The 14,134-nt window shown below is 43.1% G+C and overlaps 1 protein-coding gene across 1 annotated transcript in view; it reads right to left on the bottom strand.

Moving 5' to 3' along the window:
• Positions 1-14,134, bottom strand: part of fryb (furry homolog b (Drosophila)) — a 72,669-nt gene that overhangs the window by 34,106 nt on the left and 24,429 nt on the right. Inside the window, exons 9-20 of the mRNA XM_076274644.1 lie at positions 13,746-13,838; positions 13,463-13,561; positions 12,446-12,547; positions 10,806-10,909; positions 10,053-10,161; positions 9,703-9,789; positions 9,243-9,414; positions 7,069-7,201; positions 6,594-6,701; positions 5,119-5,404; positions 852-1,055; positions 543-629 (exon numbers count right to left, since the gene is read on the bottom strand). Of these exons, the coding sequence (XP_076130759.1) occupies positions 543-629; positions 852-1,055; positions 5,119-5,404; positions 6,594-6,701; positions 7,069-7,201; positions 9,243-9,414; positions 9,703-9,789; positions 10,053-10,161; positions 10,806-10,909; positions 12,446-12,547; positions 13,463-13,561; positions 13,746-13,838 (1,584 nt within the window). The remainder of the gene's footprint in view (positions 1-542; positions 630-851; positions 1,056-5,118; positions 5,405-6,593; positions 6,702-7,068; positions 7,202-9,242; positions 9,415-9,702; positions 9,790-10,052; positions 10,162-10,805; positions 10,910-12,445; positions 12,548-13,462; positions 13,562-13,745; positions 13,839-14,134) is intronic.

Here is a 14,134-nt window from a genome sequence, read left to right as displayed (position 1 = left end):
TCCCGTTGTCAAGCGGGCGTATCCCAAGATTCTGATGAACTTTAGCTTTGAAACATCGCTATTTTACTTAGCCTGCTGCAATCCATCTAGCTAAAAGCCACCTCTGTCATATAATGCTACAATGTTATTATGTTCTGAACGTCTGCATTTTACAGCTCGGATGCAACGTGACAGTTCATTTAAACTTCACAACGAGTTCGGCGAATTAATATACAAGTGTGATACGGCCAACAAAATGGATCTACTTCATAGGTGTGCAAATAACATATGGTTAATGGTCGTTCTAAATTACGTAGGACAATGGGAAATTCAACCAAGCAGTGGAATAATGATCAATAAATATACACAACGCAAGTACAACACATACTGTACACATACCATAGGGAAAGTAGGGAAACAGACTCTTATACACGAAAGCGACACAATGAAACAACTATATTTCTTATCAGTCACAGTCACACAAAAGAGTCAGCCACAATAGACAGGGCCATTACACACATCCACACAATGCACAGACGCACACTAGTATTGTCACCACTGACCGAGTCTGAATGAGCTACATGGACAAAGCTGTCCAGTACAGTGGAGCTCAGCTGGTCCATCACCTCGATCATGGGCTTGTCATCATCCTGGAGAAGATAGCAGCAAAACAAACACACAGTTAGTGTGTGTGTGTGTGTGTGTTTGTGTGTGTGTGTGTGTGTGTGTGTGTGTGTGTGTGTGTATGTGCGTGCATGTGCGTTAGTGTGAGTGAGCGTAAACATGTGTGTGTGTGTGTATGTGTGTGTGTGTGAGCGCGAGCGTGTGTGTGAGCGTGTATGTGTGTGTGCATGTGCGTATACGTCTCTTACGTCTGCCTGGCCCAGGGCGCTGAAGAGGCAGCGTATCTCGCGGAGCACGGCAACGGCCAGCTTGCGCGTGCTGGTCTGGCAGGAGCAGAGCAGCAGCAGGGCCAGGCCCTCCACCGCATGCAGCACGCCACAGTGGGGGCTCCGCTCGGCCGCCGAGCGCCCGCCAGTACTGCTCTCTCGGCTACCCGTACTGCCGTGGGACAGCTGAAGAGAGAGACACGAGAGGAGAGGAGAAGCGAGGAGAGGACAAGGGAGGAGAGGAGAGGAGAGAAGAGGAGTACAGAGGGGAGAAATAAACAGGAGAGGAGAGGAGAGGAGTGGAGAGGGATTGAGTATGTGAGTGTAGTGTCCACCGAAGTACATACATACATACATACATACATACATACAACACATTAACTAGTTTAAGCATGTGTGTACAGACTTGAGTACACATACTAATGGATGTGTGAGTATGAGGATATGTCTCTATACACAGGATCAAGTACATATGCACATAAAACATGAGTGTCCACCTACACAAATCACACCACTAAGTCAATTCCCTAGCACACAAACCTGACATACGGCACTTATACACAAGTATGCATTTTAACCACTTTAAGTGAAACTAGAGAATGTAATTCCAGGGAATTACGAGTGCATGAAAATGCAAAAATGGCTGCTGAATGAAATATTGTTGAATATTGTTTAAAATATAATCTAAGTAAAAAGATGGTCAGATAGAGAAAAAAGCTGACAAGGAGTCATAGTTGATGACAACTGACAGTTGGAATGGCCGAACAGTTAAATAGTTTAGTTTAGTTAAATTATTTTATAGCGAATTATTGTATTGAGGACTTATTTTGAAGTTGAAGTTGAGGACAGAGGAAACAGTTGGCGGGAGTTGTAGTTGATGACGACTAACAGTTGGAATGGCTGAACAGTGAAATAGTTGGATAGTGAAAATGGTTAGGTTATTTAATAGGGAATTATTGTAGTGAGTACTTTTATTTTGAAACAGTTGTGGGCAGACGAAACAGTTGGCGGGAGTCATAGTTGATGACAACTGACAGTTTATAGGGCTGAACAGTTAAATAGTTGGATAGTTAAAATGGTTACATTTTTTAATATAGAATTATTGTAGTGATGACTTTTATTTTGAAACAGTTGTGGGCAGAGGAAACAGTTGGTAGAAGTCATAGTTGATGACAACTGACAGTTTGAAAGGCTGAACAATTAAATAGTTGGATAGTTAAAATCGTTCAATTATTTAAAATGGAATTATTGTAGTGAGGAGTTTTATTTTGAAACAGTTGTGGGCAGAGGAAACAGTTGACGGGAGTCAAAGTTGATGACAACTGACTGTTGCTAGAGTAGTTATGGTGGTTGCTATGCTCGTTGCTAGGTTAATGATGTGGGTTGCTAGGTTTTAACTGTGAATGTGGTTGCTAGGCTGTTGCTAGGGTACTTGAAGTCGTTGCTAGGTTGTTGCTAGGGTGTCCATGGTGGCTACTATCAGAAATAAAGGAGTTACTACAGAGGTTTGCTAGTATAATCATGTTGGTTGCTATGGAAACTGACATAGATGCTTAATTTCAATGGTTGCTAAATTGGTTGCTAGGTAGGTGGTGTTTTAATATAGTAGGCTAGAGGCATAGTTGATAACTGACAGTTGGAATAGTTGAACAGTTAAATAGTTGGATAGTTTAAATGGTTAAATTATTTAATAGGGAATTATTGTAGTGGAGACTTTTATTTTGAAACAGTTGTGGGCAGAGGAAACAGTTGAACAGGATCTGTAGTCTTAAGAGAGCCAGATTGTATGCTTAAAGCCTGAGACAGACAGTTGCTGGAGGTGGCCGGAACCATATGGCTCTGGCCGGAACACTTGGCATAGGATTCTAAGTGCCCTATTGTGATGCCATAATCGCCAATGTTAAGTCTATGGGGAATTTTTTTATAGTTTTTAATTAATAGTTCAAAAAGTATAAAAGTTACAAATATGAAGAATACATTCCACACCTGTCCTAAGTAAGACCTACGTAACGCAGTTTGAATGAAGTTTCTACATTAAACAGTTGAAGCTGCATTAAACGAAAAAGCGTTAGAATAAGAATAAGAAGAAGAAATCGGATAACAGTAGATTGCATTTTCATGCACTCTAAAAACAAACAGGACCTCAGGGTCACTAACAATGAATAGCCTTTCAGTGGAGTGTAAGTTGAAATGCAACCCCTAATCGAGTCATTACGCAACACGCACTGATATAGCATGACATTACATAAGCATGCACTGATTTTACATCCCATTTACTCTTATAGGCTGTGGACCATACTCTGCTCTGCTGCTGAGATTGTATTACTACAGTCAACAGAAATACTGCCTCATATAATCCGCATGTGGTTCCCATATTGTGCAATGCTTGTGTCTGCGTTTGTGAACTGATGTTTGTGGCAGTGTTTGTACTGATTGTGGCAGTATTTAAACTGATGTTTATGGCGGTGTTTGAGTAGCTGGTATTTGCGCAAGCATCTGAGATTATGTCTGGGAAGGTGTTGTCTGAGTCAGTGTTTAGACATGGCTTTGGGCTGTGGTGTGGTGTTAACACACTCACACTGTCAGGATATACTAGAGCAGGGGTATTCAATTAATCTTCAGCGAGGTCCAGTTACAGAAAATTTCCTTAAGCAAAGGTCCGGAGCATCATAATGTTTAACGTGTGTTTAGGCTATGTATATGTATGTATGTATAGTATTAGGATGGATGGATGGAGCCTAGTTGTAGATAGATAGATAGATAGATACTTTATTGATCCCCAAGGGGAAATTCAAGAAATAGAAGATTGTAGGCCTAGGCCTAATGTTTAATGTGAAATAAAATAAGTAGCCTAAAAGGCAACATTCGAAATGAGGAGAAATAAGGCAAGATAAGAGTAGCCTAATTGGGGAGAAAAACTGAGTTGGCTATTTTTAAGATCTTAACGTGCACTTAAAATAAAATTTGAGCTGAGACAAGGATGGATATTCAACAGCTGGTTCCTTGAACCCATTAATCAGCAAGTTTAATTTAATTGTTTTAGTTTTTTTTATGTTGACCCGAAATCCTGGAAACCCAGGAATATGTTGGGCAGAATGCATGTAGGCTTAACTAGATTGTGGTGGATCAATCACATTGTCTTCTTAAATCGTAAAATATTCTGTGGTCTCAGTTCACTGTTGAATGGGCCTAGCCTACCCTATGCTTGCTCAAAATATATGCTTTGTCTAGTAGAGGTGCTTCAAATTGGCGCTTAAAATCGCCTGTCTCAGAATATATAGAAGAGGTCCAGGGCAATTCCGCGCAAAACTGTCACATCCATATTTAGTTGGCGTTACGGACGTGACAGTTTTGCGTGGTATTGCCCCCGTATCGTTATATAAAGCTCTGTTCTCGCTGTCTAGCTTTCTCCTCTTTGAGCAATCGATGATTTGAAAATAACTTACTTATCGTTATCCATCTAATTGTTTATCGTCCCGTCTCCTCTCCTCGCTCGTTTCAGGCTATCAGTCTCTTCTCCATAGTAGGCTACTTTACTCACTGACTCGACTTTATCAGAATTCACAGATTTTACTGGCTGAGTAGCAGCAAGCGAAATGATGGTTCCTGAAGTAAATGCTGTTATCCTAACCAACGAAACATTTAGCTCAGCTTTGAAATCTTACGTGAAAATCTAAATTAGGCTATTATGGTCTGGGTCCGGATAGGATCACGTCACGGTCCGGACTCGGACCGCGGTCCGCCATTTGGTGATGGCTGTACTAGAGGTTCTATTTAGCATAACGATATCTGTGAGCAGTAGCATCTACAATGTGCCACAGGTGTAGATGCTATAGATTTGGCACTGGTATACAGTATTTGGTAAAGGTTTGCCATTGGTATATATGGTAAAGGATTGGTACTGGTATATATGGTAAAGGTTGTGTGCTGGTATATACGGTAAAGGTTTGCCGCTGGTGTAGATGGTAAAGGTGTGGTACTGGTGTATATGGTAAAGGTTTGGTACTGGTGTAGATGGTAAAGGTTTGGTACTGGTATATATGGTAAATGTTGGGTACTGGTATACTGTATATGGTAAAGGTTTGGTACTGGTGTAGATGATAAAGTTTTGGTGCTGGTATATATGGTAAATGTTGGGTACTGGTATATATGGTAAAGGTTTGGTACTTGTGTAGATGGTAAAGGTTTGGTACTGGTGTAGATGGTAAAGGTTTGGTGCTGGTGTAGATGGTAAAGGTTTGGCACTGACCGAGCTATGGCTTCCCTGACCTCGGCGGTGCCCGGCGGGCAGCCTCACCTCGGCGGAGCGGCTCTTGTTTGGCGCCTGCAGCGCCAGCCGCCACTGGGCGAGCAGCTGCAGCAGCAGCTTGACGGAGGAGTCCTGCAGGCCCTGCTGCGTGTCCTGCAGCTCGCGCAGCAGGAAGTTGGTGTAGCCGAAGAGCACGTCCTCGCGCCAGTCCGCAAAGTCCAGCAGCAGGCTCTGCAGCGAGTTCTGGGCGATCAGACGCAGCTCGTCGTCCATGTGCACCGTCAGCCTACAGGGGGCGAAGGAGGGGGTTGAGGGATGGACAAAAGGTCAAAACACATATGAGTACTCTGTCCACAGAAAAACCCTGGTCTGTGTCTCATTCCATTTCTCTCACCTCCCCATCTATTAACAGCTCCATGCTCATGTAATTTCATGTCAGTTTAGTGTTTATTATTCATGCCAATAATTATTTATGTGCTACATTAACACATAGCACTTCAGCATTTGCTTTCAAACCCATAAAAGGACTATGAATAAAGTGAGCTGACAACAGAACCAGACGGAAGCCTGCTGACTTTAAACAGAACGTGACCGCGGACAACCGGAGGTCATCCACTCCTTTTGTTTCTCACTAAGTTTCAGAAGCCCCTCTACCAGTGGTGAGTTGAGTGCCCCCGTCGCTGTGAGCCAGCCTCTAACTCTCTCTCCTTTCTGTATCAGTGCCAGCGGGTAATGCTCAGTGGTCAATGCCTTTGGTCTCGGCAGCGCTCCTTTAAAAAAACTCTCCGCTGCAGCGGCCGAGGCCAAGCCGGGAGGCGCGATTACAGCAGGGGAGCTCTGCCCTGCGCGCCGCAGATACGCACATGACAAGCTATTAGTCAAATCCCCTGCTTAGGTTACACAGAGCCTGGCTCGGTGGAGAGATTACCCAACCATGTGAACCAGGCTCTTAAGGAAGAACGGTGAGAAGATGGAAAATATGACAGAAGAGGGTCTGGATAAACAGGTGGAGGACAGACAGATGAGCTGTGCACAGGCCTTCTAAGGGTAGTGGAAAAGGGCCGAGGTGAAATTAACATTTTAGTGGAAGTTCAACGCACGCTGGTGGACTTATTTTGCTGGTTTATTAACTTTGTGGATCCACCTATGGGGGCAGATTTTTGTATGGGAGATAGTGTTAGAAAGGATACTTTTTACTGTATTGTTTTATATATATATATATATATATATATATATATATATATATATATATTGGTCATGTCCTTGAGCAAGTTCCGGTGCCTGCAAAATCTTTGATTAGCTGTGATTTTTCCTTCTGGAAAGAGACTGTTTGAGCAATGGCACGACATAACGTATTGGAGAAGGTGAGTGAGGTGAGTGTGGTGTGTTATCTGAATGTGTGTGTGTCTGCGTGCGTGTGTGTGTGTGTTTGTATGTGTATGTGTGTTTGTGTCTGTATGTGTGTGTGTGTTTACCTTGCCAGCAGGTCTATGAGCTCAGGCTTGGACATGCCGTCTGGGAGGATGCGGGGGATGGCTGCCACACACGTCCTGAACAGGTCAATCTTGGGCTTCCGCTCACCCCTGTCCATGGGGAGAACAGAGAATGGGAGGTCACAAGACGCACGGAAATAATCAATATGATGATAAAGGGCAGAAGGGACAAACACACATGTGTGTATACAAAACGAGAGATGGAAGACAAATAGCCACAGAGCTAGAAAAAAAAGATTAGAAATCTTTCTTTCCCTGTGTGTGGAGACGAGACTCAGATTGGTAAATGCTGCCTGATTGAAGGTCATTAGATTTCTCACCTTTTATTTATCACACACACACACACACACACACACACACACACACACACACACACACACACACACACACATTTAACATTCCTCCAGTCAGTGTGGTTGAGTGAGAGTGTGTGTACCACTGGTTGGGTGCCACCTACGTGATCATGTCCTCGGGCTCCTTGTTGAGCATCTGGACATTGGTCAGCATCATGCAGCGGCCCACCTCCTTATCCAGGTGCCTCAGGATGTTATCGATGGCCTTCCGCACCTGGGAGTAGTACAGCGCCATACCTGTAGTATACAACAAAAAAACACACATTATGCTTTTTTCTAATGGACAACCAACCTAAACAAAAGAACATCAATGATAAATATAGCTGCAAGCAGCAATGAGGGGGCCAAGCAGTTGAGCAGGAGTTGTCATGGCAACACAATGTTGCTACATTATACACACACCCAATTAACCTCCCATCCGACCCACCACACACATATACACAGATAAAGATAAACTCCTTGTACATGCGCATGCCTCAAACATCACCAAATTTATTGAGCAACTTCAGGATGTGGTCCCGAGTCCATGTACCAAATTTGGTGTCGATACGAGAAAGTTTGGCAAAATATAGCACCCCTAGTGGTGAAAGGTTGCTAACATTATTGTGTGTCCTCAGGATGTGGTCTTGAGTCCATGAACCAAGTTTGGTTTTGATACGAGAAAGCATTTCTGAGATATGACCTAAACTTCTGTTACTCTAGCGCCGCCCTAGTGGTTGAAAGTCACCAAATTTATTTTGTGTCCTCAGGATAAGGTCCCAAGTCCATATACTATGTTTGGTTTCGATACGTGAAAGCATTGCTGAAATATGAGCCCACTTCCTGTGATTATAGCGCCCCCCTAGTGGTCAAAGGTCATTACATTTATTGAGCCTCCTCCTTATTGGGTCCTGACCCCATGTACTGACTTTGTTTTTTTTTTATGTCAAAGCGTTTTTTTTATGCCAAATTTCTTGGGCGTCTTCCTAATTGGCTTGTGAGTCCATATACCAAGTTTGGTTTTGATACGTGAAAGCCTTGCTGAGATATCACTTCACTTCCTGTTTGGCGGCTTCGTAAGTTTTAATTCCAAACACATCACCCGTTACAGGCCAAAACGTAATTTTGCTTATTATAGCGCCACCTAAGGGTCAAAAGTCATCAAATTTATTGAGCATACTCCTTATTGGGTCCTGACCCCATGTATTGAGTTTGGTTTTGATATGTGAAAGCTTTGCTGAGATATTACTTCACTTCCTGTTTGGCGGCTTTGGCGGATCAATTATGTTGATGTCACAAAATCACATCTGTCATCCTTAGGGCCTCCGACAGAAACCACTAGTACATTAACATTAACAGACACCAATAGCAAGTTTTAATTTCAAACACATTACCCGTTACAGGCCAAAATGTAATTTTGCTCATTATAGCGCCACCTATAGGTCAAACTTCATCAAATTAATTGAGCCTCCTCCTTATTGGGTCCTGAGCCCATGTACTGAGTTTGGTTTTGATACGTTAAAACTTTACTGAAATATTACTTCACTTCCTGTTTGGCGGCTTTGCCGCCAAACTTGATTGGTCGTGACAGGCGGCAGGTTTTAAATATGGCTCCAAAAAGCAATGCGTTTGTGAGTCATGGTCTGACGATCATCTGCGCCAAGTTTCGTCAAAATCGGACAAACTTTATGACCTTTGATTCCTTTTAAGTGTTTTTGATTAAATCCAATATGGCGGAAGATCCAACATGGCAGAAATTGACGTCATGGGGTGCGTTGAGTTCGGCCTCATCCAAGGATTCCAAGTATACCTCAATTTGTATGGTTGAAACTTTAAGCGCATAGATGTAATGCAAAATCTGACACATTGGGGGCGCTAGAGCACTTGACATGAAACTTAGTGAAATTAATCATATGACTATACCGAATCAATGTGCCAAATTTCCCAACTTTTTACTGTATGGTTCAATGGCAAATGAGTGTTTCGTTATAATAATAATAAGAACACATAGAATCACTATGGGTTGCCTCGCAGCTTTGCTGCTTGGCCCCCAATTATAACACCCAGACACGCTACATACAAAGTCCTTCACCCATAAAATGAATAGAGGTTACCCAACATACTTCCCTAAATGACACACCTTACAGACCTATTGGTACTGTATACTTGCACACACACACATGACCACGCACACATATTGATACACTATACAGTATGTGCACTGCCTCTCACTTGTGGTAAACTTTCACACATCCCAAACACACCAACACCAACACAAAGGGATGGCAGTCGGCTTTACCGATGAGCTTGGCCTGCTCCTCTGTCAGGGTCTTGCTCAGGTAGGTCTTCTTCTTCTTCAGGGTGTTGCCCGAGGGCAGTGTGGCTCCAGTGTTGGGCATGGGCGGCTCCCCGTCCTTCTGCTGCAGGTTGTCAGCTATGACCAAGAACGCCCTGAGAGCAATGTTCATCCTCTGTGCGAGGAGAACACACACACACACACACACACACACACACACACACACACACACACAAACACACACAGAAGAGTTACAAAGGTTACATCATTGTGAAAAGGTCTGACAATTCCTAGTACTACTAACGTTACACAACTGTCCAAGAGAGGACTGCCAATCCAGTGATAGAAAAAAAACTGTTTGAAAATGTTAAGAGAGAAGACACAAACATGCAAATCCTCCTTTTCCCAGAGACTCATAAATGTCGGAGTCATAAGTCTGCGTCTTCAGTGTCATATTCATTACCTCTGGATTAAGACTGAAGGCCTTCGCTGATTTCCCCACACTCAGCAGATCACAGATAATCTCTTTCATGGCAAAATCCAGCCTTTCCTGAACCAAAAGATGAGAGGAAAGTATTAACCACCACATTTACACATACACACACACACACATGCACCACACACACACACACACTCACACACAAACAGCATGGGCTCTTGCATTATGTAAGAGCTGATCTTTTCAAAAGGACTCATCTTTATCTGCTTTGACCAATGCGATAAGTGGGGCTGATGCAAACTAAGGCATCTGGTGAAGAATGTGGAGATGTCTGTCTGTGTCACACAAAGAGTTCATGTCAGCGTGTAGTTCACCTGTGCAATGAACTGGATGATTTTGACAAAGATGTTGAGCGGCATGTCTCGAGGGACTACACTGCGTGAGCCCTTTGGGAACAGTGTGGAAATGATGGAAGTCAAACGGCTGTGGAGACATAAGAGAGGAGGAGACTAAGTTTAAGTTGAATATACTGAAATGTCCGACTGAGGACCAAGCAGTAATGTACTTAAATAATAATAATGCGTTTATACTTGAATAATAATAATACACTTTTAATTTTACGCTGCAAAAGTAATAATGCAGTAATTTAGGACACAGCATAGGCATGGTTTACTGTCACACAGGCTTACTATTGATAAGACTCACTCAGGTTATACTTCACACAGACACAGTTAACTCTTAACGTATAATTCCGGTATTTAGCACTTTGAGTCCCTTTTCTAGTTTGTTTTGGATGAACTAGACTGGCGGACACCGAAATTTTGACGATTGGTCCTGTCTCGACTTTTCTGACTCGTTTTGAATCACCTTTACTGCTTCAGAGTGGCTGCCTATTGGCATGTGCAAACATGTCCTTAAAACAACCCTTAACGTTCGTTGTCAAAACTGTGCAACTCGGTGTCCACCACTTCATCCAAAACAAACCAGAAAAGGGACTCAAAGTGCTAAATACCGAAATTATCCTTTAACATCTCTTTACCTTGTATTACGTATTGATCTGTACAAGTGCATAAAATAAACCCAAGTCAGAGACTAAACACATTAAAAGTGACATTAAAATACATTACCTCTGTGTTGCAGTGTTGCTTTCACACTTGATTCGGATCATGTAGACCCAGAGCAGGCGATACAGGGACTCCAAAGCCACCCGGGCCATTTTAGGGTCCTTATTCTACAACGACAGGCAGGTGGCAGATTAACACCACATCATATTCAAAGTAGTTGAACAGATGTTTTGACAATTTGATCATTTATTAAACATTCTTAAGTTTTATTCTTGTAATCACATGAAATGACCCAGAAACAGCTTAAAGGTTTACAAAAACACGCTGATGATGGCCTAGGGCCGAAACGCATACGTTTATTGATGACATGGTCCAATAAAGACTGTTCAAGAGCTAATACTTGAGAGTGTGGTTTTTTGCTTTTCAAAAAAGTCGATCACATGTCGATCACATGGTTCACTGACTAGCCAATGGGATGGATTGGAAAAAGATTAGCTGACTAGAACATTGAGTGCTCCCGTGGCTCACAGGGTTAAAACGAAACGCTTTGCTAACTTTTTCAACACCTTGCGTGTGCTTTTTTCACACCGATGCTAAGAGATAAGGCCACGCGGTGAGCGGCAAGTCTGCCCGACAGGCTCAGGAATCCACACTATGTGCTTAATGTGACAGCCACGGCACGTGAGAGAGGGGGCCAACAGGAGGAGGAGAAGGTACAGGAGAGAGAGAGAATACAATTAAAGTTTTCATTGAGGAGGCCTGTCAGCGATTCTCCACACTCATGGTGTTAAGGAATGGGTAAACATACACACACACATGCACACCAACGCACAGACACATGCATCCACACACACACACAGGCACACACACACACACACACACACACACACACACACACACACACACAGTCACACACACACACACACACACACACACACACACACACACACACACACCCTCCCTCCTCCCCGTCATCAGTGGTGAAGATGAGCCTGGGCTGGGAGTGAACAGAATGTCTTGTGGGGTAATTTGTGGTAAACAGTCTCGCCGAGTCCCACCGCCTGTCACTCCTCAACACTCCACAGCCGACATTCCCTCCATACTGGAGACAGCACCCCGTCAAACAGTTAACTCTGCAATAGTTCTCTCTCTCTCTCTCTCTGTCTGTCTCTCACCCACCTCTCTCTCTCTCTCTCTTTCTCTCTTCTGTTTGTTTTGCTGTTCTTGCCTATCTGCTTGACTCCTTTAATTATTCGCAGCAGAGAGGGCCTCAGACAGAGAAGCCTCTGACATATGAACAAACATGTGGTTTTACTGTAAATGGTTCCCATATAATCATAAATGGTCCTGAGGCATGCAATGGGTGTTTGTTTTGGTATGGGGGGTATTAGAGCTATGGAGACATCCCTATTGGGTTGACATACTTTATCCAGACAACATTGCTACTGATGCTCTTTGACCATGTCTGTGGTGGAGGAGATTCAAAATACACTTTTCACAGGACACAAACAGGACGCGTGAGGCTGCAAGTTCACATCTAATGAAGTCATCTAAAACCGCTCCAAATGAATCTAAATTTATGTCAAAAATAAAGTCTGTCTGCTATGGCATTTCAGATTATCTGATACCATGGCAGAAAAAAAGTAATCTATCACAGGACACAGTCTGTATGGTAGTCAGTGGTGCCTTATCTGTAGTCTTACCTTAAGATTGGACAGGCAGTTATTGAGGAACACGTGCCACCTGTTGAGGAAGATCTGTTTCTGGCTCACACATAGGAGACAGGTGACCAGTGGGTAGAGAGCCTGCAAACAGGAGCCACACAGTCAGTGTTGATCTCAGTGCATTTCTATTTACACACTGACTTTACAGTCTTACAACATAACAAATGAGTTCTACACTTCGCAGTTTCAGTGGAACTTATGCTTAATTGGGAACAACCACCCTTGCTCTTAGCGGGTCTTCACTTGCTTTTTTTCTTCTTCTAGTGCACCTCTCTTCTACATCACTTTAGGTCAAAGAGGAATAAAAGTAAATAAAACCAAAAAGTAACTATAATCGAATTGTCTAAAAGTCTAATGCAAAATCATGAAATCTGACATGATCCCTGGAAAGCATGATCCCTGGAAGCTCTCTCAACTCGTTGCTTATCTGAATACCAGTTGAGTTACATCAGATCTGTAAGTTTCGCAGGTGTTTTACAGAACACATCTTATCTCTCTCTCTCTCTCTCTGCTGACAGCTGTGTTCTTTAGGGGACATTCTTGCTCCCTGTCGCGGCTCATCATCTGTCTGGCGAGATCTCTCTCGGTCAGACCACGATAAAAAAGAGAAACGGGGCCATGCCAGAAATGTGAAGCAAACAATTAGTGACAAACTGTGAGAGAGTTGTCCTCTTCACAGGCCCCCTCATAGACTTATTGCATGGGTCCGCACTTGGAATGCGTGAAATGCTATGCACCTCCCCGGGGGCTCTCTAACACCTTTTTTTTCATTTAACACCCCACCTGAAATATTTCTGGAATTGGAGGAGATAGAGTACGAACACCCTCACAAGGGAGTTTGACTATCCTCTGGATATCCAGGGGGGAGAGTGAGCTTTGCTGATATTAACCATTTGAATAAATATACAAAAATATTTGTGACTTTAGAATATAAGACTTGTATACTTGTTACTTAAGACATAGGCTTCTGTTCATGTCATCTGTATATTAACTCACCAGTGAGTGCTTCTTCCTTGAGGACAAGTCAAGTGTGTTGTCGTACAGACTGTCCACAAAGTTCCTTAGACAGGGCACGTTCACCTCATTTTTCACAGTCTGGCAACAAACAGGCAGACAAACTCAGTCATGAATGGAGGAAAACTACACACAATTGCAATCAACAAGTTAAAAAAACAACATAATTTGGATGTGTTTAAAAAATAATGATATCCTGAAAAAGAAAATGGATGGCTAGATATCGATGACCATAGGAAATATTAAATTAAAATGGCTGACTTACTGCAGCGACAGGAACTAATATCTCCACAAAGAGGCCAGCCAAAGAGTGCTTCACATCTTTGTCCTTCACCTCCAGGAAGTACTGAGCGCATTCCTAGAAATCACACAGCAGCACAAATGAGCAGCCCTTCACACACTGGTACTACAGACAGAACACTGAGCACTGGCAATACCATACTGTATGTCTGTGTACACACTGCATGTATGGTGTGCACTGGTTGAGAGCTGTGTGTGTGTGTGTGTGTGTGTGTGTGTGTGTGTGTGTGTGTGTGTGTGTGTGTGTGCGTGCGTGCGTGTGTGTGTGTGTGTGTGGGTGCGTGCGTGCGTGCGTGCGTGCGTGTGTGTGGTGTACATGTATGAGTGTGTGTTTTTCTGTGTGTATGCCTGAGT

The sequence above is a fragment of the Alosa pseudoharengus genome, unplaced genomic scaffold (assembly GCF_046254945.1).
Source record: "Alosa pseudoharengus isolate Yale_2024_CS ecotype anadromous, Long Island Sound unplaced genomic scaffold, YU_APseudo_1.1 YU_APseudo_1.1_scf_8, whole genome shotgun sequence".
NCBI classification, from domain to species: Eukaryota; Metazoa; Chordata; class Actinopteri; order Clupeiformes; family Clupeidae; genus Alosa; species Alosa pseudoharengus.
The sequence above is the reverse complement of the archived record's forward strand: the minus strand, read 5'-3'. Positions and strand labels throughout refer to the sequence as shown.